Below are 24,969 nucleotides of genomic sequence, written 5' to 3'. Positions count from 1 at the left end.
ACCGTCCTCATGCGCCTCCTTCGCGGCGCTTCTTCGACGGTGAGAGTCAATGGCAGGGAGGTAGGAACGATTCCTGTTTGCACCTCAGTTAGGCAAGGATGTCCCTTGTCGATGATACTGTTTACAATAGCGCTCGAACCATTGATGCAGACTCTTAGACGGACTCTAACAGGTGTCCGACTCCGTGCGAGCTCCTTCACGTGTCGTGCATATGCCGACGACTTGATGATACTCGTCCGGTCGGAGAACGAAGTAAGTCAGGTGGTTACCCTTCTTACTACGTACGGAATAGCTGCGGGTAGCAGAGTCAACATGAATAAAACCAAGATCATGCACATCGGTCGAGGGCTGGACGCTCTGCGCAGTCCATTTACGACGGTGGACATCTTGCGATGCTTAGGTGTCTTGTTCACCCGATCGCTACGGCAATCAGTGGCGGCGAGCTATCGACGTCTCCTCCAGAACGTCCGACTGCACATACGCAACAATTCACTCCGAACGCACGACCTGCTCCAAAGGGTGGACTACACCAATGTTCACCTGGCCTCGCGACTGCCGCACTTGGCACAGGTACTGCCAATGCCACATGGTATTGCTGACAGATTAATGGCGGCCTTTGGATACTATGTCAGCCAAGGAATGTTGTTTAAGATCAAATACGAGACTTTAACTCTCCCACACCATTCTGGAGGACTTAACCTCACGGATGTGCGGAACAAGACTCTAGCTCTATACCTGCGAGCGACGCTACGAACTTGGAACCAACGGCAACACACCGTCGGCCATCCTGGATGTGCTTCTTCCCACGTCCTTTGAACCAGCGGTGGCGGTAGGCACAATCTCGCCCTCGTTTCTTAACATCGCGCGATTTTTTCTTCATTTTAGTTATGTTCAGTTACAGATACCTTCTACCAGAATCCCCCCTACCCGTGAAATATATCGATACTTGCGGCGTCATCATGGCAGCAATGTTGTCGAACTTAAATACCCAACACGAAACTGGCGATAGATTTGGCGAGCAGTCCATACACCTCTCCTCACCACAGCAGCGCGATCGTCATGGTATACATTAATCAACCGAAAGACAGTCAACCGCCAACGATTGTATGACATTCGCATGGTAGATTCCCCGCTCTGCCTTATATGTGGCATGCAGGACACCGACGAACATTCTCTGCAGTGCGGTGAGGCAAAGGATGTTTGGCAGCTGACGCAACGCATCATAGCCCTCCTCCGGCGCACCGACGAATCCACGATCACGACGGACGCTTTACTTTTCCCTGACCCTGTATTTTTTCCCTCACAAAAAACATCGGCAATCCGATGGATTGGAGGACACGCATCGCACTACGTGCTCTCGCGGACCTTGATATCGGGCATGGACTACTGGCATTATCTACTAGAACAACACGATATCATCCGACGCCACTCTAAATATAAAACGCATTTTGCGAACTTTCTAGGCAGCATGTTTCATAACCCCCCGAAGCGGTGGGGAGTCCCAGGTTTACGTTGTTTCGAGGGATAGGATTTACTCCCAGTGAAGTGACGAGGATGTAAGCAGGAGATCCCGGGTTCGAGCCCCGGTCGGTGCACACATTTTCAACATGTCCCCAATGAAGTACATAAACGCCTGTTTGCAGCTAGGGTGTCCATTTAATTATCATTAAATTTTCACATATTTAAGTCTAATATTTAGAGCCTTCAGTTTTCCTTAAAAACAACTACGACACCCGTCTGCCGATGCAGAGGTTCGAGGTCCCGGCGATCGTGACAGGGACACCCGCTCCACTAGCGCACGACACACGCACTTCTGAACAGTGTACTAAATGAAATATGCATTGTATTCACAATCCAGCGCCGTGACTACCGCTCTGTGAAACTGTTAGCTCAGAAAACTGTTATAATGCTAGCAGAATGTCTCTGATTTCGTTCGAAATCGGTTGTCACGCACTTTAGAATTGATCGTACTAGTGTCCTCTGTGCCTATTATCCTTTAAGGAATGTGTGATATTCCGAGAACCATTCCAGAAAAGCTCAGAGCTCCATCTCCTGCTCCTATACTTTACAAAGAACGATTAAGTTAACCACTACATAGCAAATGAATTATCGTTAAATTGAATTACTTCGACATTTATGAAACCAACGCTATGGAAGCGAACCGCTTGGCAGAAATATATGTGTGCAGGACGGCAGCGTTTGATGTTCGAACTCAAACAGAACCAGGCGATAAGATGATTATTAAGATGCTTGTTTTTAAAAAAAAGGTGGCACCAAAATACAAATGCTTAAAATCTTTGCAAGTAAACTGCTATTCAAAATAGTTGAAGAGAAAGGAAACCGTTTAAGAGAGGTAATATGGGAAGAGGGGATTACAATGAGTATGGGAACTATAGAGGCATTTCACCATTGTTAGTAGCTGAAAAGTTCTAGGTTGAGCAAGTTTACTAGATTGAGGAATAAGATTGAACACAATTAAAAGAAGGGTACATAAGCTTTCTCCCACACAAAACCAGCCAAGAACTCATCATCATGCTTAGGATGGACAATCAATATCTACTCGAGAAGAAAGCAAGATCTTTCATGCGGCTTCATGAAACATGCATGTGACACAGTCCCAACGGCTGAGCCCTAGATGTCTATAGAGGAACGTAGCGAGGCATTTTACAGGTCTTTTACGTGCTTCCATGCAAATTGCAGGATCTACCCAAGAGCTGTGAATTACGGATTCATGGGCGGAAATATGTTGCAGCAGTCGAACCCCGTTGAAGTTAGCAGCGTTCCCTTGAAGAAGACTTGGTGATAGCAGCCTTCAGAAAACAAAACTTGAAACAAGATGTCAGTGGATGGAAGAGTTGAATAGGAGAGGAAACAAGTAAATGTTGGAAGAACCAAAACCATCGTTATAAACAAAAGTGAAGTTGAAGGGAAGCAATCAGAATAACATTTTAAACCTAAGTATGGAATATGGAGATAATATGACGTTCCAGGCCCTGATCACTTAGTTCATGCTCCTACTTTTAGGTAACGCCACTGCTGGGCGAGGCACTCAGAGTGTGCTCTCCAGAGCCTAGGGCTCCTCTAGGCCTCTGCGATAGCTCCACCAAAGTAATTTCAACCCAAAGAACAAAGTACATCAAGTCTTGGCATACACTGACAAAAACAACTGTCATAAATATTACACCAATGTTGGTTGTGTAAATGTTACTAGCTGAGTGCCCAGTGTTGTCTGGGTGTGTATTTATTTTTATCTCTCCTCCTTTCCCCTCTCTTTACCCGCCTCCACCCACCCCCATCTCTGTCTACCTCCTCCTCCTCGCTGACCCCTATGTTCATCTTCCCTTGCCCCTCTCTCTGTCCATCTTCTCTTTCTTTCTCTGTCCATTTCCTCCTCTCCTCTCTCTATCTCCTGCTCCTCTCACTGTGTCACTGTTTTCTCCACCGTCTCTCTGTCAATCTCGTCCCCTTTCCCTTCTTTCAAATTTCTAATCCCACCTCTCAGTTTATCTCCTTCCCCCATGTCTGTGTCCATTTCCTCTTTCCCCCTTTCTAGCTGTCCTTCTGCACCTCCCACAGCCACTATCCACGTTATCACCGCTATCCCCCAGTATTTCGTTTCAGATAGTAAGCAATATGAGCGCTAAGTTTGGATGAAATCGATCCAGGGGTTTAGGAGTGGTATTTTATGCATGGTTTTTCACGAGTACGCGCTTGTACATATATATTATACATATATGTAACATATTTCACACTTATTTGCACACATATTTCTCCTGCATTGCTAGCAAAATTCACCCTCCAGTTCCGTTTTCAAGCAGATCAATTTTAAGACATCTCCTAAACTATGTATCATACAATGATATAATTTTGCAAGTATATTCAGTGGTGTATGTGAATACTGTCTCAGAAATGTGAATAGAGTTAGTATCAACGAAGTAATCATTTAAAAGAGCATGAATAATATGGCAGTTTTCACACACCTCTGTGCTGATGACGTCATATCTCCTGAACTGCACGTCGTATAATATATGTTTTCCGAAGTACATTGATTGATATATGTGATTACTGTCTGCAAAATGAGTTGGAAATGGAGTCAGCTGCAAATTAAAAGCTCGTGCCTGGTACGGCGGCTTCACAGCAAGTACAGCGAAAATGTAGTCAGCGCTAAACTTGTTTCCTTTTACCATTTTGTGAGGGTATCAGATAGAAAACTTCTCGCATAGGTTTGAAATTATGCGTAAGGTTTGTTGTCTCATTCTGAAATAATGGATGAATGTAGTCTGGATATTTGCGCGTCTTGAGGTACACTAAGTTTTCACTCATTGAGAGTAGACGGTTCTTAGCCCCACACGGGTTCTTGCCGGACAGTAAGTGTTACTTGTAGCAAGTTTTGTTGACATCCAACCAGTGCTTTAGCAGGAGATGTGGAACATACATAAATATATATGCACAGTGCGTAGTAGCCGAAAATGAGCGTATAACGATGCTACTCCGAAAAACTGCAACCAGAAGAATTTGACTTGTACAAGTGGCTATATGGTGACTCTGTACTCGCCACTACACTCGCCACTACCAGCGGTCTGTGCTGACGTTCTCTCCTTTTCTCCCTCTCTCTCTCTCTCTCTCTCTCTCTTTCTTTCTCTCGCTGCGCACTGTCTCATCTACACACACTGTAAATAAACCTCTATGCTCTCTCATCCATTAACACCTCAAACTGCGTGAATTTCGTAATTCAGCCTCCCCTCCTCTCCCGGCACTATATGAACTGCGCCGCGCAGAACAGAGGACACTTCCGACTCAAGTTTTCGACTGCAACGTAAGTACAATTCGGCACAGCGAATCCGCTCACCGCTCTTGGACTACAATATATTCGATTCGTGTTTGTTACAGAGTACGGTTTTAATATTCGCAGTTTTCTGCGATATTATTCTATGTTGTCATATTGCAAAATTAAGCTGTTAATTTTGAAAGATGGAATGCAGTATTGGCTTTAAGGTGCAGCAACAAAATCTTGCATTTAAAGTTCACGGGTATTTCGCCAAGGTGATACATCAACCGCAAAGATTTCTAATCAAGACCACGACTTTCAAAAAGGTGATGTAACGACTTCAGGCTCCATGATTTCACGCAGTAAGATATCTCTCACTTAAAGTGAAAAAAAAACGATAATATAAGAAATCTTACACCAGTCTCGAGTTTGTTGATTCTAACGGCTCTCCTTCCTGCAGTTTGCTATATGTTTACACGCAGTTCCGTGGTATCTGCTAAGAAGACCGATATTTGGAAACTGTAATCGCCGAATCCTTAGAAAATAACGAAGTACTTTTTTATACAAAAGAAAGAACAATTATTAAGATGTAAAAAAGTATGGCGTCCGTAACCCATACTGTGAATACAAAAGCCATGGAGGCATCACGTTTGGTCAGCTATCGCCTTGCACAAGTGGGCGACGCACACACTGTCGCTGAGAATTTAATAAAACTATCTCTGGCAGACATAACGCACGAAAGATCTGCAAAGTATCTTTATACCGTACCAATTTCGGAAGACCCTCTTTCAATAGAGAAATAGAAATGTTTATAATACTGACCCTGTTCGTTGGTGAGACAGCAGAATCCAGACTACATCAAAAAAGAATTAGCTGGCCTCCTTCACCCCAATAATTCGTCTTGAAAATAGATGAGTCGACTTATATTGCTGCACTGGCCATCTTCCTAATAATTGTGCGATATCTATATAAACGTTCATATGGAGAAAACTTGCTTATCTGCGCACTTCGTCCAACTACACTTACGGGAAAGAAGTTTTTTGACATGGTTAACTATTTATTTGAAATAAATCATCACGACTGGAACGATTGTATCTGTATGATCGAGGCGAGGTAAATGACTGGTAAAACAGCTGGAGCGGTATCTCCAACAAAAAGTAAAGCGCCGCTGCTACAGACAAGAGTCCGTGATAAAGAATATTCCGCCCAATCTAAAATCGTTTCTCTGTGAATCAGTAAAAATAGTCAGTTACATTAAATCACACTTTCTCCAGTACTGATAGTTTTCACAATTATAAGAAGATTATGGGAGCAATCATAAAGACCTACTACCGACATTGAGGTCACTTGGATATCTCGAGCTAAGATCTTAGCAATATTATTCGAACTATGAGCTTAATTACAAGCTTCTATGACTGACATTTCTTCCAATTTAAATGATCATTTGACTGATGTACGTTGGTAGTTCAGGCTAAGTTTGTTGGTTGCTCTCTTTGGAAAAATTAATGAATTACTCGTAAATCTATCTTCACGTATAAAACAGACAGTTTTCAATAGTACTACTAATAAAATAGCTACCTTAAAAGACAGATCCTTGGATCATTAGTGTTGGTAATATACCATTAGAAAGCTTTATAATACCGACTGTGTTCGTTAGTGAGACATCAGAGTTATTAGATAAAATACTTGAAGAATTGGTATTATGTCTCTATGATAGCTGAGCATGTTTTGAAACTTATTTTCCTGAAGAGCAGAATACAAAAGTCAAAATAAATTATCGTACAGAATTTGCAGAATCGTTTTAAGAAATGACATCATATTCAAGCGTGCAATCATTATTCAAAACAATGTCACTTGATGATTTCCCCACGACTTCCCACACAAGCTGTGACTGTTCTTATTCCATTTGCGGTACTACATCGGTGTGGATTGGAATTTTCAGCGTATGCAGCTACAAAGACAAATTAGCCCTATAGACTGGATACTAAACATAACATGCGTCTTCAATTATCTTCTATCAAGCCTGGCATTAAACAGTTGGTAAAAAATTAAAACAAAGAACGCTTCGTACCTCCTACTAAAGGGAAACAATTTTATTCATTTACAGTGGAATCAATAGTGTAATCCTGTGTGTTGTGTCCTTATGTGGCGCTTCGTATGTTGTTGTAGAAGTCAATAGTGTATAATGTACGCAATTTTGTATGATGTTCATTAAATGGTTATAATGAAATAGTTAACACAAAACAAGGTTCAGCTTCTTTAGGGTTCAGTAAAATATATATTATTACATCGCTAAAAATTTGGGAGCCTCTGGTCAACAAATTGCGATGCACGAAGAAACGGTAAAGTGCACAATTTTCAAGAAGCACAACTACGAAACAGATATTGGTTGATAACAAAGGACAAGACGATTTAAAGCAAAAATTGAAATCTTCCAAATAATGTGATGAGCAGTGAATGCATGTCATTAGATTTTACACCAGAAGCCTGGAGAGAGTGTTCCAAATGCCATAAGGAGCAACATTTATGTGTGACTTTTTCTTCAAATATTATGTTGTGTTAATTTTCAATATGATGATTCTTGCATTACATACTGTACGTTGAGAAATTCATATCAATATGTATTCAATTAATGTAATGTCTTACAATTTGTAATAGGAATAGTGTATCCAACGTTTTTAATATTGTCATCTTGCTTCACAGTCACTGTCATCTGGGTATACTGGCGGGACAAAATGACACTTCTGAATTCATTTCTAAAACTGACGAAAACGATTGCCATTATATTAAAACAAAATTTTATACAAGTAGGCACAATGCAATAAAAGCCAATGTTAATAGTATGTGCAATGAAACTTTTTCCAAAAACGAATTAGTCTGATATGACAGTGTACCAGTACAGACTTTCCAATCTTTCTACCTAGAATGGTGTAACACTCACAACTATGTAACATGGCGTCAGAAGAGTTCCACTGATTTCAGTTTCTCTTCTGTCCATTTGACTTCTGATTACTTCTTCTATAATCTTCTCAAAATCTGCTGTTTATTCCATAAAACCGTGCCACATCAACATGGACCCTCATGGCGGTGGTCATATCTACCTTGACTGTATGCCCTATGTGAACTTCCTCCTCTCCAGCATTTATTGGCATGTCCACTTCTCCCTCTGGCTCTCCTAATTCTCTGACCAACAACACGTCTTCCTATTCCCATTCTGTTTACAGTTCCCTCACTTACGTTGTCTGTCTTCTGGCTTTTAATGTGAGCTGAGAGTGGCGGAATTTACATTAATCGTATCCATTGTGGGCATAACCGATGCAATGCGGTGTCAAAGGTGATAAATGTATCTTACAGCTACTGTAAATAATAATATCGACGGTACAAGCACAGTTAACAGCATTCCAAAAGCAGTATTTATATTAGAACACCGGTCTGAGCCACGCTTGATAGCTGAGCAGCGATAGGAGTGTCCATAATCAATGCTTGACTTTTCCTCGCTGCCACTGATGATGAATGTCGCGTGTGTTATTGATGAAATACTTTGTGGGCCGGCATAGCTAGACCAAAATGACGACAACTTCACAATTATGTTTGTTTTGGACGAAGTTTGAAATGAACTGACGGTTAAATTTCAAGCAACATGAATATGAAAACGTGAGTAGCAATTGCAATCTGAACTGTATGATCCCGAGAAAGATAAGTTTCAGGAGATTTCGAATATTTGTTGCCCATTAATCGGCAGATGCTTCGTCATGTGAATATTCGTTCGTTTTGGAGCTTGTTTTCACCCTAAGATGTCGTTCAGTATCTCTTTTGTTAATTTTTCTTTGATGCAGTGACACAGAATGTGTCAAAGCCAAGGAAACGGTCAATAGCCAACAGTTTGTAAACAACGTCAAACATGTTAAACCAAAATAGTTACGGTTTTACATCTTCCACGAAAAAGATTTTACATGCTTAACGTCAAATATTTAACACTTAAAAAGACATTTATAATCAGACGTCGAAAATTGTTTTATGTGCAGGAGTTTTATTCTTTAAGGAACTCTGGGTGAAGAGGTTAATAGTTTTCTTTAAGTCTGTACTACTAACTTTCTCTACAGTTAGATTCAGCCCATTCCACTATTCAAAAATTCTTCCATGCTTCCGCATGGCCCACCTCCGGCTGAAATTCCAATGTGGTATGACAATTCCTCCCAGGGTTCATCTAATCCCAAACCATAGTTTAAATGACCTGCAGTATATCTAAACTTACTTAACAATTCCTCACGATGAGATCTTACAGTCTCCACATCCCTACCACAACCTTGAATACTTATAATATGTTTTATTAAATTTGCCTACTTTCACCAGACAAAATTTTGTAGAATATTTATGTATGAATTTTTTAGATGAATTGAAGTTGTCATGCACCTTATATAATCCCTAAATGTGGCCCACGATTGTTAAAAGGATTTGCTCACTGCATCAAAGAAAAATTAACGAAAGAGATACTTAACGTTATCTTAGGGTGAAAACAAGCTCCAAAAGGAACGAATATTCACATGACGAAGCATCTGCCGATTAATGGGCAACAAATATTCGAAATCTCCTGAAACTTATCTTTCTCGGGATCATACAGTTCAGATTGCAATTGCTACTCACGTTTTCATATTCATGTTGCTTGAAATTTAACCGTCAGTTCATTTCAAACTTCGTCCAAAACAAACATAATTGTGAAGTTGTCGTCATTTTGGTCTAGCTATGCCGGCCCACAAAGTATTTCATCAATAACACACGCGACATTCATCATCAGTGGCAGCGAGGAAAAGTCAAGCATTGATTATAGACCAGGCCCGGCCAGAAATTCTGCACGCGTGCGGTGCTCCTGCACGTGTGCAACTTCCGGGTCACAGCGTGCACGCCGCAGCCGTCTGCGTTCATGTAGTGCATGTTTCTACGCACAGATGTCGCTTTATCCACTTGCTGGGATACTCTATACTGGCGCATTATAGTGCTCTTTCCACAGCTTGCAAGCCAACAATGGGAAGGTATTTCGCGTATTAAACATTTAAAATGCTGTCACAGTCTACTCATTGAGACATTTAACAGTTTAACTCAGTAAGACATGTAATACAGTTAACAACCGTGGGTTTTTATTAATGCAGCTTGACTGACGGCACGTAAATACGCGTAATGTTTTTGAGCTAGTATTTAAGAAAGAGAGCACTTAGCGACTTCTAACGAACCTTATTCACGATTTCAAATAACATTAAACTAATGCAAGGTTTTCTATAACTAATTCTCGGTGCTCTCAGTTACACCCACATAATTTCTGTCTCACTGACCTCTGAATAGAATGACAACCGCAGCCCTCTCGATGATCACCTGTTATTTCGATACCATTATTGCTATATCTTTCATCAGTTCCGTCTGAAATCTGCATAATAACCGACAGTTAGATGAATGTTATGTTTTATCGACTTCAGCTGAGCGTAGCCCTTCACACATTAAAAAAAAAACCTAAATGTAAGTATACATTGAAACAATCGGTTTAATGACCAATTTTTTTCTTGCTTGTACAACATAAACAGGGAAGTGGAGCCGTCGCCGTTCATTTAGGACACATGTCTAATAACAGATGTCGCTGTCGCTCGCTGTCGCACACGTGCGCACACGTGCAGCACTTCCGCACGTCTGCACACTGTGCAGCGTTTGGCCGGCCCTGTTATAGACACTCCCAGCGCTGCTCAGCTATCAAGCGCGGCGCAGATCGGTGTTCTAATATAAACACTGCTTTTGGAATGCTGTTAACTGTGCTTGTTAACTGTGCTTGTACCGTCGCTCTTGTTACTTATAGAAGCTGTAAGATACATTTACTACCTTTGGTACCACATTGCACCTGTTATGCCCACAATGGATACGATTAATGCAAATTCCGCCACTCTCAGCTCACAGCAAAAGAGAGTTTCGTCGTAATATGCTCAAGGTAGAGGATAAAAATCTCAAATGTGGCGCCAGCATCCCTCCATCCAGAATGCACTACCCATAGCAAACAGGCTAGCCAGCTGTCTGCCAAGGCTGTAATATCGTTGTTGCAGTATGGCATAATGGTCAGGCCACTGTAGTGGTGACTTGAATCATCCCATGCCGGGACCCAGTGCTGCGCCCCTATGGCGTCTGTTACCAAAAGTGAGGCCAGGTCATAAAAAAGCCAGGCCAAGCTCCTGTAAGTACTGATCACTCCGGCCTAGCTACGTCTCATCCGCAGTCGCCGCCTTCAATGAGACCTACTCCACTGCAGCAATCGGTCCCACGTGGTACTCTCAGTTTCGTCTATGTCAAGCTGAATAATCTTCTATCGGCTATCCGCACATCACTGCTAGATCTAATGCTTCCAGGTCTCGAGTGGCTGCCATCGAAAGAAGTGCCTCCTTCCAGGCAGCCTCATCATGTGTCTGATTGTCCTCAAGGTGTCCAACATGGCCATTTCAGCTTCGTCTATGTCTATCTGCATCATCTACTAATTGGTGTCCATGCTTTGCTACTGGATATCATGCCTCCAGAGCTCGAATGGCGGCTATAAAAAGAGGTGCCATGTTTCGGATGACCTCATCTGGCTTCTGATCGTCGACCAGGTGTCCAGGGTTTGGGATCATTGTGCTACCCAAATTCCTGGGGTGTACTGAGACAGGAAGATGATCACATGTTATTAGGACATATGGTCAAAGAACTGCTGAACGGCAGGTGCTAATCACCACTGGTAGCATATGAGCAAGCAGGATGTCAAGCAGCATGTGAAAAACTGTGTATCATGTGCACACTAACCTGTGCTGAATCATCATTGTATTCCACTATAGAGATTACCTGCAGCCAATGACATATTTGAAATGATTGGTATGGACATCCTGGGACATTTTGAGAAAATTCTGGCAAAGAATCGCTATGTATTTATCATTACAGATTGGCTTTCACCCTAAGTGGGGATGGTAGCTATCCTAAATCAGCAATCCAACACATCGACACTGGCCGTGGTAAATAATTTATTGTTGAAGCTCAGTGTCCCAGAAAAATTAACTATAAATCACAGCAATAGTTTTGTATCAGAACTGATGAAACAGCTTTGTCATCTGCTGCATATTTGTAATTTAAGAAGTACTTGAGATTCACAGACCAATGCAGGAACAGAGTCAGTGCATTGGACAATAAGGAAAACGTCAAGTCACTATGTGAATAGCCATGACAACAATTGAGACTTCCTGGTACCATAATCCATCACATGGTACTACTAAGTTTCAGAACAGTACAGGCCTATCACCATATGAGCCAGTATGTCGCCATAAAATGCCATCAGTGTTGACGTGAATTACGTATAGGGTGGGGAAGAATGGAGAGCATGTAAAGAATTTCACAAACACGTTACAGGAGGGATGGAAATAGGCGTAGAAAGCAAATACAAAGGCCTCAAAACGTCAGGAACAAATGGGACAGTGCAGTGCAAAGGCAGTTGTTTACCAAGTAGGGCACTGAGTAATGTTGATGAGCCTGCACAACATGAAGCGCAAAACAAAGAAATTCCTCACCTGGTATCAGGATCCACGTCAATTAATTGAAATGACTTCAGCAGTGAACATTAGGCTGCAACATCCTAGTCATATGATGGTCATAAATGTTGGGCATGTCTGTACATTTCAGGGAACACTTGACTCTTGTACCATCATTGCCGGCGCCTGTCCAGAAATATTGGGGAGGAGATGGTAATTGGAAGGCAGTGCAACAGGTAGAACAGGCCATCCCCGAAAGTGCTACGTGCATGTTACCATATGTGTTAAGACATAGGATATGCCCTATTTAAAAAGGATCGTTCACTATCAGTTTTGGGGACTTTATTTCTGGGGACTTCGTATTATTTCATAGGGTCTCATTCCCAGATCGCTGAGCAGTTGGCAGTACGCACTCTTTACAAATCATCGACATCATCCTGAGACGACAGCCCTGGCATACATTAGTGTCAGCGGCGCCTATACTATCCAGTCATGAACCGAAACATCATGACTACCGTCTTAATGGCGTACTAATATAGCTTTGGAATGTAATACAGCAGCAGTTCAGTGTGAGCTGGATTCGACAAATACTTGGTACGTTTCTGGAGATACGTGGCACCAGGTACCTACGCATGGCTAACGTAAATTCTATAAATTATGGGCCAGTGTTTTGTGGGCACAGAGCAAACACCCGATAGTGTCCTACATACCTCCCATTGCATTCAGGTCTGGCGACTCTGGCGGCCGTGACATCAACGTGGATTCACTATCGTGCTCGTCTACCCACTGTAACACTATTCTGGCCTTCTTATGTGATTGCTGGCAGATGTCAGCAACCTAGGGAAGACATCAAGGGTGACGGAATCCAGGTGGTTCACAGTAATGTTCAGACTGTGGTTTACATTATCACTAACGATCCCACGAAAATTTAGGTGAACGTCCCCAGAGCGTAAAACTGCCCATACCAGACTGCATATGAGGCACGGTACATGTTATGTACAGCTATGCTTCAGGATGGTGGCGTATCTGGCCCAGCCCATCGACATGGTGTAACAATAATATGTCATCCAACAAGGCGACACGTTTTCATTGCTTCACGGTGCAATCACGATGATCCCGTGCCCATCATAATCGTAACCGAAGATTTCGTTGATAGACACAGGAACACGTGGGTGTTGTCTACAAAAGAGTACCATGTTAAACAATGTACCTAAACAGTGTGCTCTGAAAAAATTGTTCTTACACCAGCATTGTACTCTGTCGACATATGTGCCATAAATCACCACCTATCCTGTTTTGTAGAGTGGGCAAGCCTACAACCTGCACGTTCTGTGGTGTGGCATGGGTGTCCAACAGTTAGTCGCCTACTCCTGGTTTCACCTTTATTCAATGTGAGCCGCCCAGAAGCTTCGCTGTTTCTGAGGTGTTCGTTCCCAGACAGGAGGCCATAAAGCTCTACCTCATTGGATTTCCCCATTTGTGGCCTGTATCATCACTAGAATGATTCTCCATTCGTCTCTCTTCAGCCTCTGAACCTTCTTTAATGCGTCATGTTCCCACAACGCCATGTCAATCAGTATTGAAACGTCAGTATTCCACTGGGGCGTGCTTATAAAGTTTTGGTTCACCTGTGTAGTACATCAAAACGACAGGGACACTCACCACATTGGACACATATTCTTCCAACCTCTCTTGGGGGTCCCGTCCACGCTTGGGCCTCACCAGCATGTAGATAGTGCCAATGTCAGGGCAGGATCGCAGAAGCTTCTCCACGATGACCATCCCCAGGAAACCGGTGGCCCCTGTCACCAGCACCGACCGGTCGGCATACCACTTTGGCACTCGGGGACCCGAACGCACATCCTGTCTTGCCACGGCAACCATTGGAGATATTTCTTCCTATAAAAAGGGGACATGGAATCAGAAAACGCTTCTCTGAAGTTCTGAAAATACATTAGGGAAGGGTTATTCTCTACTTGTACAGAAGCCAGATTGCAGCTATAAGTTTCGAAGGACATGAAAGGGGAGCAGTAGTTGAGAAGGGAGTGACACAGGGTTGTAGGCAATGGCGGCTGGCAGTTCCAGTGCAGCCAGCTGTATCGCGTAAATCTTACCTGTACGCGCTACCACGATCGATTCCTCAACTCTTCACTGTCTCCCTGACATGAGATTTTGGCAAATTCGATGCCGCCGAGTGGGGAGTATATGGTATTCTTTTCTGTTATCTCTCCAACACTTGGAAAGTGTTGGTCTTAGTGCCTGTATCACAAACTACAGTACTGGCCATTAAAATTGCTACACCAAGAAGAAATTCAGATGATAAACGGGTATTCACTGCACAAATATATTATACTAGAACTGATATGTGATTACATTTTCACGCAATTTGGGTGCATAGATCCTGAGAAATCAGTACCCAGAACAACCACCTCTGACCCTAATAACGCCCTTGATACGCCTGAGCATTGATTCAAACAGAGCTTGGATGGCATGTACAGGTACAGCTGCCCTTGTAGCTTCAACACGATACCACAGTTCATCAAGAGTAGTGACTGGCGTATTGTGACGAGCCAGTTGCTCGGCCACCATTGACCAGACGTTTTCAATTGGTGAGAGATCTGGAGAATGTGCTGGCCAGGGCAGCAGTCGAACATTTTCTGTATCCAGAAAGGCTCGTACAGGACCTGCAACATCCGGTCGTGCATTATCCTGCTGAAATGTAGGGTTTCGCAGGGATCGAATGAAGGGTGGAGCCACGGGTCGTAACACATCTGAAATGTAACGTACACTGTTCAAATTGCCATCAATGCGAACAAGAGGTGACCGAGACGTGTAACCAATAGCACCCCAAACCATCATCCCGGATGATACGCCAGTATGGCGATGACGAATACACGCTTCCGATGTGCGTTCACCACGATGTCGCCAAACACGGATGCGACCACCATGATGCTGTGAACAGAACCTGGATTCATCCGGAAAAATGACGTTTTGCCATTCCTTCACACAGGTTCGTCGTTGAGTACACCATCGCAGGCGCTCCTTTCTGTGATGGAGGGTCAAGGGTAACCGAAGCCACGGTCTCCGAGCTGATAGTCCATGCTGCTGCAAACGTCGTCGAACTGTTCGTGCAGATGGTTGTTGTCCTGCAAACGTCCCCATCTGTTGACTCAGGGATCGAGACGTGGCTGCACGATCTGTTACAGCCATGCGGATAAGATGCCTGTCATCTCGATTGCTAGAGATACGAGGTCGTTGGGATCCAGCACGGCGTTTCGTATTACCCTCCAGAACCTATCGATTCCATATTCTGCTAACAGTCTTTGGATCTCGACCAACGCGAGCAGCAATGTCGCGATACGATAAACCGCAATCGCGATAGGCTACAATCCGACCTTTATCAAAGCCGGAAACGTGATGGTACGCATTTCTCCTCCTTACACGAGGCATCACAACAACGTTTCACCAGGCAACGCCGGTCAACTGCTGTTTGTGTATGAGAAATCGGTTGGAAACATTCCTCATGTCAGCACGTTGTAGGTGTCGCCACCGGCGCCAGCCTAGTGTGAATGCTCTGAAAAGGTAATCATTTGCATAGCACAGCATCTTCCTCCTGTCGGTTAAATTTCGCGTATGCTGCACGTCATCTTTGTGGTGTAGCGATTTTAATGGCCAGTAGTGTACACTGATATAGACTTTAAAGCAGTCAATCTGTGACTTAATTTTTCTAACTCAGTTCATTCGATCATTCATGGAGTGAAGGTAGTTCTTTTTTTTACTTTCTTTTCTTCAGAAGTTACTTTTATGTTAATACGGAATGTGTCAAGTTATTTCCTGTGCTGCAAAATAAAACTGTTTTATGGTGTACCTAGTCAACGTTTCATGTGATTTAACTGAAGGAAGGGACATATCAAAAATTTCTAAAATGTGGATAAATATGGTATAGGACAGTAAGGACAAAAACTGTTTCTCATCGTGCAGACGCGATACTTGTTTTTACATGCTTAAACCAACTGAATCCGAAAGCTCCTTAGTTATCCAATTTCCATCGTGTCTCCCCATGAATTACTTAAGTAACATCTTCCCACTTACAAGAGTTCCACTTTCACTTGTTGTCGACATTTATATGTTCTAATATCTTCTAGTTTTCAATAACACTTCTTCCATGAAAGACTCTCCTTCTCTGCACGTGCAGCGCAATTGACAGGCTCACTCCTCGCACTCGACTCCCCACGTACAACTAATCTGGAAATCTAATAACGTGTTATTGTCAGCACGACAATGTTCAGTAAATTTGTGCATCCCAAAGAAGAAGGCCGTCGGTAGAGACACACGTGGTTACTGCGTGAAAGACTCTCATGGGTACAGATAATTCCAAAAGCGCTGGTCCGCAGAATATATACGATTGAATGTAGCATCGAAAACAGCCATTAGCCCCTTGTGGATTGATCTCTGCTTACAGCGTGGAAAACGATCAGCAGTACTGATGGTCCCAAAGAGCTTGGACCTAGTAGTGACATGAACACTTATCAGCCAGAACGTTACGACCACCGACCTACTGTTGATGTAAACCAACTAGGCGATAGCAGAGTCAATAGCAGCGTCACCTGGCTAGAAATGACTGCTGGTCAGGCACACGCGCAATGCATGTAGTGTGAGCATGTTATCCATGTGCAGAACAGATAAGGTGTGCGGTCTATTCAATTTGAATGAGGCCAGAATGTGATGGCCCGGAGGCTCGGCACGAATATTTAGAAACTGCAAGACTCACCGCGTGTCCGAGGAGTGCTGTGACGAGCGTCTTCTACAGTTGACGAAACCAAGTAGAGGTCACTTCCACACTTTGTGGCATTTGGCGGCCACCCCTCGTTACAGAAGTCAGTTGGAAAGAGAGGTAAAACAGGAGAGGCAGGCGGAGCTAACCTCTTACTTTAACGCTGGGCACAATGCAAGAGTGTGATGGAGTGGTTCAAGGAACACAGGGGAGACTTCCAATTGATGTGATGGCCCCCCAACATGCCAGATTTGAACCTGAAGGAACACATCTGGGATGTGATTGAATGTGGCTTCAGAGCTCATCGCCCCCTCCCCAGAATTTACCGGAATTAGGTGACGTGTGTGCAGCTGTGCTGCCAACTCCCTCCAGTGTCCTACCACGGCCACACTGCTTTCATGCCAAGATGCGTTGCTATTGTTATCCGTGCCAAAGGTGAACATACCGGTTATTAGGTACTTGATTGTAATGTTCTGGCTGATCAGTGTATACTTACAGAATTGTATAATGTGGTATGTACTGACAATCCCAAAATCTGTTCCCCAGGTTACAGTGTGATATACGGTCATGTGCACTGATGATCTAACAAACCAGGATCTCAATCGATACATCTTCACTTGAAACGTGGAACATGGTTGTGTGTATTGACGAATCCAAAGGAACCTGCTCCAGTGGCTACATGTATGTATCCTTCACCAACGGAAAATGTCACATGTACTGATATCCACAAAGAACTTCATTCTCAGGAGATACGAGTGTCTTCACTTAAATGGGGCTAGAGGTCACATGAACTGACGACTGATAGGGTTACATATATTGATAATCCCAAAGAACTTCATCCACAGTAGATATATAAATGTCTGGAGTATGGAAGACAGTCATATGTACTGATGTATCGCATATATCATGCTAGTGCGACATTTTCTTGAGTACTGCTCGAGTCTTTGGGATCCACACCAGATCAGATTAAAGGAAGACATCGAAGCAATTCAGAAGCAGTTGCTAGACTTCTTATCAGTAGATATGAACAACACACAAGTGCTATGGAGCTGCTCTAGGAGCACAAATAGGTATCCCTGGAGAGAAAACGTCGTTCTTTCGGAGGAACACTATTAAGAAAATTTAGAGAACCGGTATTTGAAGCTGACTGCAGGAGGATTCTACTGCCGCCAACATAAATTTAATGTAAGGACCACAAAGATAAGATGTGTGAATACTGAGGCATGTAGATCGTCGTTTTTCCCTCGTTCTCTTTGCGAGTGGAACAGGGAAGGAAATGACTAGCAGTGAAACGGGGTAACCCCTGCCCTATACGATATGGTGGCTTGATGTGTATGTAAGTAGATATACATGTAGATGTATGTTTACACCATAGAAACTGGTCACATGTACTTATGATCTTATGATCCCAAACAAATTGGTACCCAGCAGACAAATTTATGCTTACCCTATGTGACTGTCAGTACAGTGCCTTTGTGAATTCCAAAGGATGAAACTGCTGAGGTCATCGGTGAGTAGACTTACACACTATTTAAACTAACTTATTATAACACACACACCCAAGCCCAGGGGAGGACTAGAAGCTCCGGCGGGAGGGGCCGCGAAATCCGTGACATGGCGCCTCAAACGGCGCAGTCACTCCGCACGGCGGACTGTCAGTACAATATTTACTAGCAACAGAACATCATGGCACTCAGTATATACGAATTCACTTGCAGTGTGGGAAGATGTCATGCGTGATGATGATTCCAAGAATGTGGCTAAAGGTAGATACATGTTCAAATGGTTCAAATGGCTCTAAGCACTATGGGACTCAACTTCTGAGGTCATCAGTCCCCTAGAACTTAGAACTAATTAAACCTAACTAACCTAAGGACATCACACACATCCATGCCCGAGGAAGGATTCGAACCTGCGACCGTAGCGGTCGCGCGGTTCCAGACTGTAGCGCCTAGAACCGCTCGGCCACCCCGGCCGGCTAGATACATGTATGTCAGTAGCATGAAAAGTGCTCACATGTTCTGGGAATCCCATAGACCTTTGATCCCCACATGAACAGGTACTGATGGTACAAAGAATCTTGACAGCAAGTAGATATGTGTGTATGTATGACTGACAGCATGGGTAATGATACCATATACAGATTATCTCAAAGAACTCGGCTCCCAATGGAGATGTGTCTTTAGAGAATGGGAAATGATCACATACACTGACGATCACAAAGAAGTAGGATCCCAGATAGATATTGGTACACTTACAGAATGGAAAGCATTCACATTTACTGATGATTCCAAAGATCTCGAGTGGCAGCGTGCGCGTATGTGCCTACAGCAAGTGGTCACATGTACTGATTAACGTAAGAACTTGGTTCCCAGTGGATATGTGCACACTTACAACTTGGGGAGCAGTCATATGCTCTGACGATCCGAAATAAGAGGCTTCTAGTAGATAATTATACACTTACAGCTCATAAAGTGGTTACCTGTACTGTCGATTCCAAAGGGTGTGATATCCAGTATATTTGTGCATGATTACATCATGGGAAGCGGTCATGTTCACTAGTGATCCTATGGAACCAATCTTCCGGTAGGTGTGTGTACAGTTACAACCTGGGGATGCTTCACATGTATTGTCAGTCCCAAGGAACTCAGGTCACAGGAGATAACACATACAGTTAAAGCATGGAAAATAGTCACATGTACAGACATTCGCAAAAATTTGACACCTGGTATATATGTGTACACTTACAGCACGCAAAAAGGTCACATGTACTTATGACCCCAAAGAACTTGTCGCCCAGTATATTCATATATGCCCTTCATCATGGGAAACGTTCACATGTTCTGATGACTCCAAAGAGCCAAGTTCTCTGGGATCATCAATTCACATGACCACTTTCCACACTGTAGGCATACACGCATCTACTGGATAGCAAGTTCTTTGGTACCATCGGTGCAAGTGGCCCTTCCCGTGCTGTAAGTGTGAACGTTCCTGTGGGCAGCGAAGTTCTTGGGGATCATCAGAACATTTGACCACCATCCATGCTACAAAAATGCACGTATCTACTGGGAGGCACGTTCATTGAGACCACAAATCCACATGATGCCTTGCTGTATGAGATTGATCGGAACCGACTCAAAAACATACACAGAGTTTAATAGGGAACAGGATATGAAACAACAGCTTACTAGTGGTGAAAATGTGACCAGGTGCAGGTGCTGGCAGAAAAGTTGCATTCGGCACTCACGAGGAAACCATGAATAAATTTAAACTGGCTCAAAAACGTATGTGATATGCCTACCACTGAACAGAATTAGTCCTCAGACATCGTAGCTCAGTTATAGAATCAACTGAATCTGTGGAGAGGCTGTACACTGATGACGATTCCTTTCTTTGAACTTCGACCCATCAGTGTGTTTTGGAGCTTTCTGCTGCAGAGATTAATGATTCTAAAGTATTCAGTGCTAGGTAGTTCACATGACTTACTGAGCCAGTTTAATTTCATTGGTGGTTTTTGTGTGGGGAGTAGCTACACCTTTATCTGCCGGCACCTCACATGTTCATAGTATTTAAAATTCCTCTGAGGGCCTTATTGGAGAAAAGATACGTTTGATACTGACACCACCACTTGTCTGGTGTACTTTTATATTCACTGAGCTTGTCCACAGCAGCCAGTAGTAGATATGACTGCCCAGCGTGCAATTAACTGCGTACAAAAATCGCTTTTTGATGAGAAGCTGTGTGCCTCACCAAACCCATTACGAGACTTATAATACTTGAAGGACTTTTGGGACGCATAATTTTGTAACGACTGTATCTATAGTGTTCCAGTTTACTCGTCCGAACTCCTGGATTTAATAAAATAAATGATGTTTATAAATGCAGTAGAAACCCTGTAATTAACACAAATAACGTTCCAGTCACTGAATTCAAGGATATTTCCTTCCATATCGTCTATCCTGTGGAGTAGCTAATATGCTTTGGAAACAAGGAGCCGGCCGCTGTGGCCGAGCGGTTCCATGCGCTTCAGTCCGGAGCCGCGCTGCTGCTATGGTCGCAGGTTCGAATTCTGCCCCAGGCATGGATGTGTGTGATGTTCTTAGGTTAGTTAGGCTCACGTAGTTCTAAGTCTAAGGGACTGATGACCTCAGATGCTAAGTCCCATAGTGCTTAGAGCCATTTGAACCATTTGAAACAAGGAATTGAATAAATAACACAAAAATAATGCATAAAAGTAGAGAGACGCTAATGATGTGTCTCCTGCTCTGAATACTCCAACTCCTTACTTAATCCGTTGCGTGCGTCATTACCCTTTCGAGAATAATTAGGCTACCGAGCCAGATTACACACGTTTTCTTTGTCCATGCGACTGTTTTTTTTCGGTACGGCAATGAGTTAACTGTTGACATTAGACAGGATATACACTCCTGGAAATTGAAATAAGAACACCGTGAATTCATTGTCCCAGGAAGGGGAAACTTTATTGACACTTTCCTGGGGTCAGATACATCACATGATCACACTGACAGAACCACAGGCACATAGACACAGGCAACAGAGCATGCACAATGTTGGCACTAGTACAGTGTATATCCACCTTTCGCAGCAATGCAGGCTGCTATTCTCCCATGGAGACGATCGTAGAGATGCTGGATGTAGTCCTGTGGAACGGCTTGCCATGCCATTTCCACCTGGCGCCTCAGTTGGACCAGCGTTCGTGCTGGACGTGCAGACCGCGTGAGACGACGCTTCATCCAGTCCCAAACATGCTCAATGGGGGACAGATCCGGAGATCTTGCTGGCCAGGGTAGTTGACTTACACCTTCTAGAGCACGTTGGGTGGCACGGGATACATGCGGACGTGCATTGTCCTGTTGGAACAGCAAGTTCCCTTGCCGGTCTAGGAATGGTAGAACGATGGGTTCGATGACGGTTTGGATGTACCGTGCACTATTCAGTGTCCCCTCGACGATCACCAGTGGTGTACGGCCAGTGTAGGAGATCGCTTCCCACACCATGATGCCGGGTGTTGGCCCTGTGTGCCTCGGTCGTATGCAGTCCTGATTGTGGCGCTCACCTGCACGGCGCCAAACACGCATACGACCATCATTGGCACCAAGGCAGAAGCGACTCTCATCGCTGAAGACGACACGTCTCCATTCGTCCCTCCATTCACGCCTGTCGCGACACCACTGGAGGCGGGCTGCACGATGTTGGGGCGTGAGCGGAAGACGGCCTAACGGTGTGCGGGACCGCAGCCCAGCTTCATGGAGACGGTTGCGAATGGTCCTCGCCGATACCCCAGGAGCAACAGTGTCCCTAATTTGCTGGGAAGTGGCGGTGCGGTCCCCTACGGCACTGCGTAGGATCCTACGGTCTTGGCGTGTATCCGTGCGTCGCTGCGGTCCGGTCCCAGGTCGACGGGCACGTGCACCTTCCGCCGACCACTGGCGACAACATCGATGTACTGTGGAGACCTCAGGCCCCACGTGTTGAGCAATTCGGCGGTACGTCCACCCGGCCTCCCGCATGCCCACTATACGCCCTCGCTCAAAGTCCGTCAACTGCACATACGGTTCACGTCTACGCTGTCGCGGCATGCTACCAGTTTTAAAGACTGCGATGGAGCTCCGTATGCCACGGCAAACTGGCTGACACTGACGGCGGCGGTGCACAAATGCTGCGCAGCTAGCGCCATTCGACGGCCAACACCGCGGTTCCTGGTGTGTCCGCTGTGCCGTGCGTGTGATCATTGCTTGTACAGCCCTCTCGCAGTGTCCGGAGCAAGTATGGTGGGTCTGACACACCGGTGTCAATGTGTTCGTTTTTCCATTTCCAGGAGTGTAATAATAATAACAATTTCGTGTAGCTAAGTGACCTGGTGCAAGTCGTTCTATTGGACGACACTTTGGTGATTTGAGTGTCCCTAACCTAGCCCCAGTTATCCGAGAAGGGAAAGGGGACCTGCAGTTTGATATGGAATCTGAACCAAGTGTCATTTCTGGTGATTTCACATATAGTTGATAGGGTTAACCTAACTTGAAGTGAAGATGGAAGAATCCGTCGTCCGACCGATATTCGATAACGCGACTTCTCGGATTGAACTAACGCTCTTTACTGCTAGGACAACAGACCCAAAATGTACGTGGCCCTGCTGAAAACGCCAATGTATTATGTGAAAACCCTTAAAGTTTTTTTAAAATAAAAAGTTATGTTGTAATGAGTTCGTCCACACAGGGAGAAACCACTTCTTCAACACGACAATGACCGACCATACACGAGCAGCTGCGACATATGCAACAATCTGATGCCTTGGGTTCACCGTCATCGATCTCCCTCCCTAAAGTCTCGACCTGGTCCCATCAGGTTTTCATATGTTTCAGAACTTAAAGAACACCATAAGGGAAATTCACTTTGACAGTGATGAAGTGGTGCAAGCAAAGATGTGCTTGTGGCTTAGTCAGCGAAATCAAAAATTCTTCTATGACGGTATAACCAAACTGGTCTCTTGTTGGGAGCAATATATTGACTATGTAGAGAAAAAAATATATAGAAGCGTTAACGAGGTTTCTTTTACTTAAAAAGCCTTAAGACCTTTCAAATAAGAAATTCAGAGACACTACTATTCAGAATTACCTCATATATATACACTGAAGTGACAAAAGTCATTTGGAAGCGATAGGCACTTGTAAAGTGGCGGTAGTATCACGTACCAAAAGGGTAGTGCATTGGCTGAACTGCCATTGGTACTCACATGATTCTGTAAAAGGTTTCCGTCTTAATTATGGCCGCACGGCTAGAATTAACAGACTTTGATCGCGAAATAGTAGTTAGGGCAAGACGCATGGGGCATTCCATTTCAGAAATCGTTAGGGAATTCAATGTCCAGTGGTGAGGGTGTGCCGAGAATACAGATTTCAGGCATTACCTCTCACAAAGGACAATCCAGCGGCCGGCGGCTTTCACTTAACGATCGAGAGTAGTGGCATTTACTTAGAGTCATCAGTGCTAACAGACAACCAACACTGCGTGAAGTAACAGCAGAAATCAACGTGGGACGTATGACGAACGTGTCCGTTAGGACAGCGCAGCGAGATTTGGCGTTAATGGCTTACAGCAGCAGACGACTGACTCTAGTGCCTTTGCTAGCAGAGCGAGATCGCCTGCAGCGTTTCTCTTGAGCTCGTCACTATAGCCGTCGGACGACAGACTTCTGGAAATCGTGTCCTGGTCAAATGTGTACCGATTTCATTTGTTAGGAGCTGATGGCGGGCTTGCAGTGTGGTGCAGAATCCACGAAGTCATGGACCCACCTTGTCAACAACGCACTGCGCAAGCTCGTGGTGGCTCCATAATGGTCCATCTGAGCCGGTCACTGACTGGAAAGAGTCATGTTTCGCTAATTGGAGACCATTTGTAGCCATTCATGGACTTCAAGTTCCCAAAAAAGTACGGAATTTTTATGGATGACAATGCGCCATGTCACCAGGCCACAATTGTTTGCCATTTGTTTGAAGAATATTGTGGACAGATCGAGTGAACGGTTTGGCCATCCAGATCGACAATATGAATTCCATCGACTTTTATAGGATATAATCGAGAAGTCAGTTCATCCACAGAATCGTGCACCGGAAACACTTTCACGATTATGGATGGCTTTAGAGGCAGTATGGCTGAATATTTCTGCAGGGGACTTTCAACGACTTGTTGAGTCCATGCCACGTCGAAATGCTGCACTAAAACGAGCAAAAGGAGATCCGACACTGTTTTAGTAAGTATCCCATGACTTTTGTCACCCCATTGACAGTATGTGACGTATATGCCCGTTTCTTTTTGTTGCATTACTTAAAAGCTTAAATTTTGCGCCGCTAAGAGACTGTAGACCTTAATAATTAACACAACGT

At 44.1% G+C, this 24,969-nt stretch overlaps 1 protein-coding gene across 1 annotated transcript in view; it reads right to left on the bottom strand.

Annotated features, from left to right (window-relative positions):
- LOC126204369 (fatty acyl-CoA reductase 1-like) overlaps window positions 1-14,175 on the bottom strand; it is a 101,936-nt gene extending 87,761 nt beyond the window's left edge. Inside the window, exon 1 of the mRNA XM_049938743.1 lies at window positions 13,954-14,175. Within this exon, the coding sequence (XP_049794700.1) occupies window positions 13,954-14,175 (222 nt within the window). The remainder of the gene's footprint in view (window positions 1-13,953) is intronic.
- Between the last annotated feature and the right edge of the window lie 10,794 nt (window positions 14,176-24,969).

The sequence above is a fragment of the Schistocerca nitens genome, chromosome 9, assembly GCF_023898315.1.
Source record: "Schistocerca nitens isolate TAMUIC-IGC-003100 chromosome 9, iqSchNite1.1, whole genome shotgun sequence".
NCBI classification, from domain to species: Eukaryota; Metazoa; Arthropoda; class Insecta; order Orthoptera; family Acrididae; genus Schistocerca; species Schistocerca nitens.
Note: the sequence above shows the minus strand (reverse complement) of the source record. Positions and strands in the feature narration are given on the sequence as shown.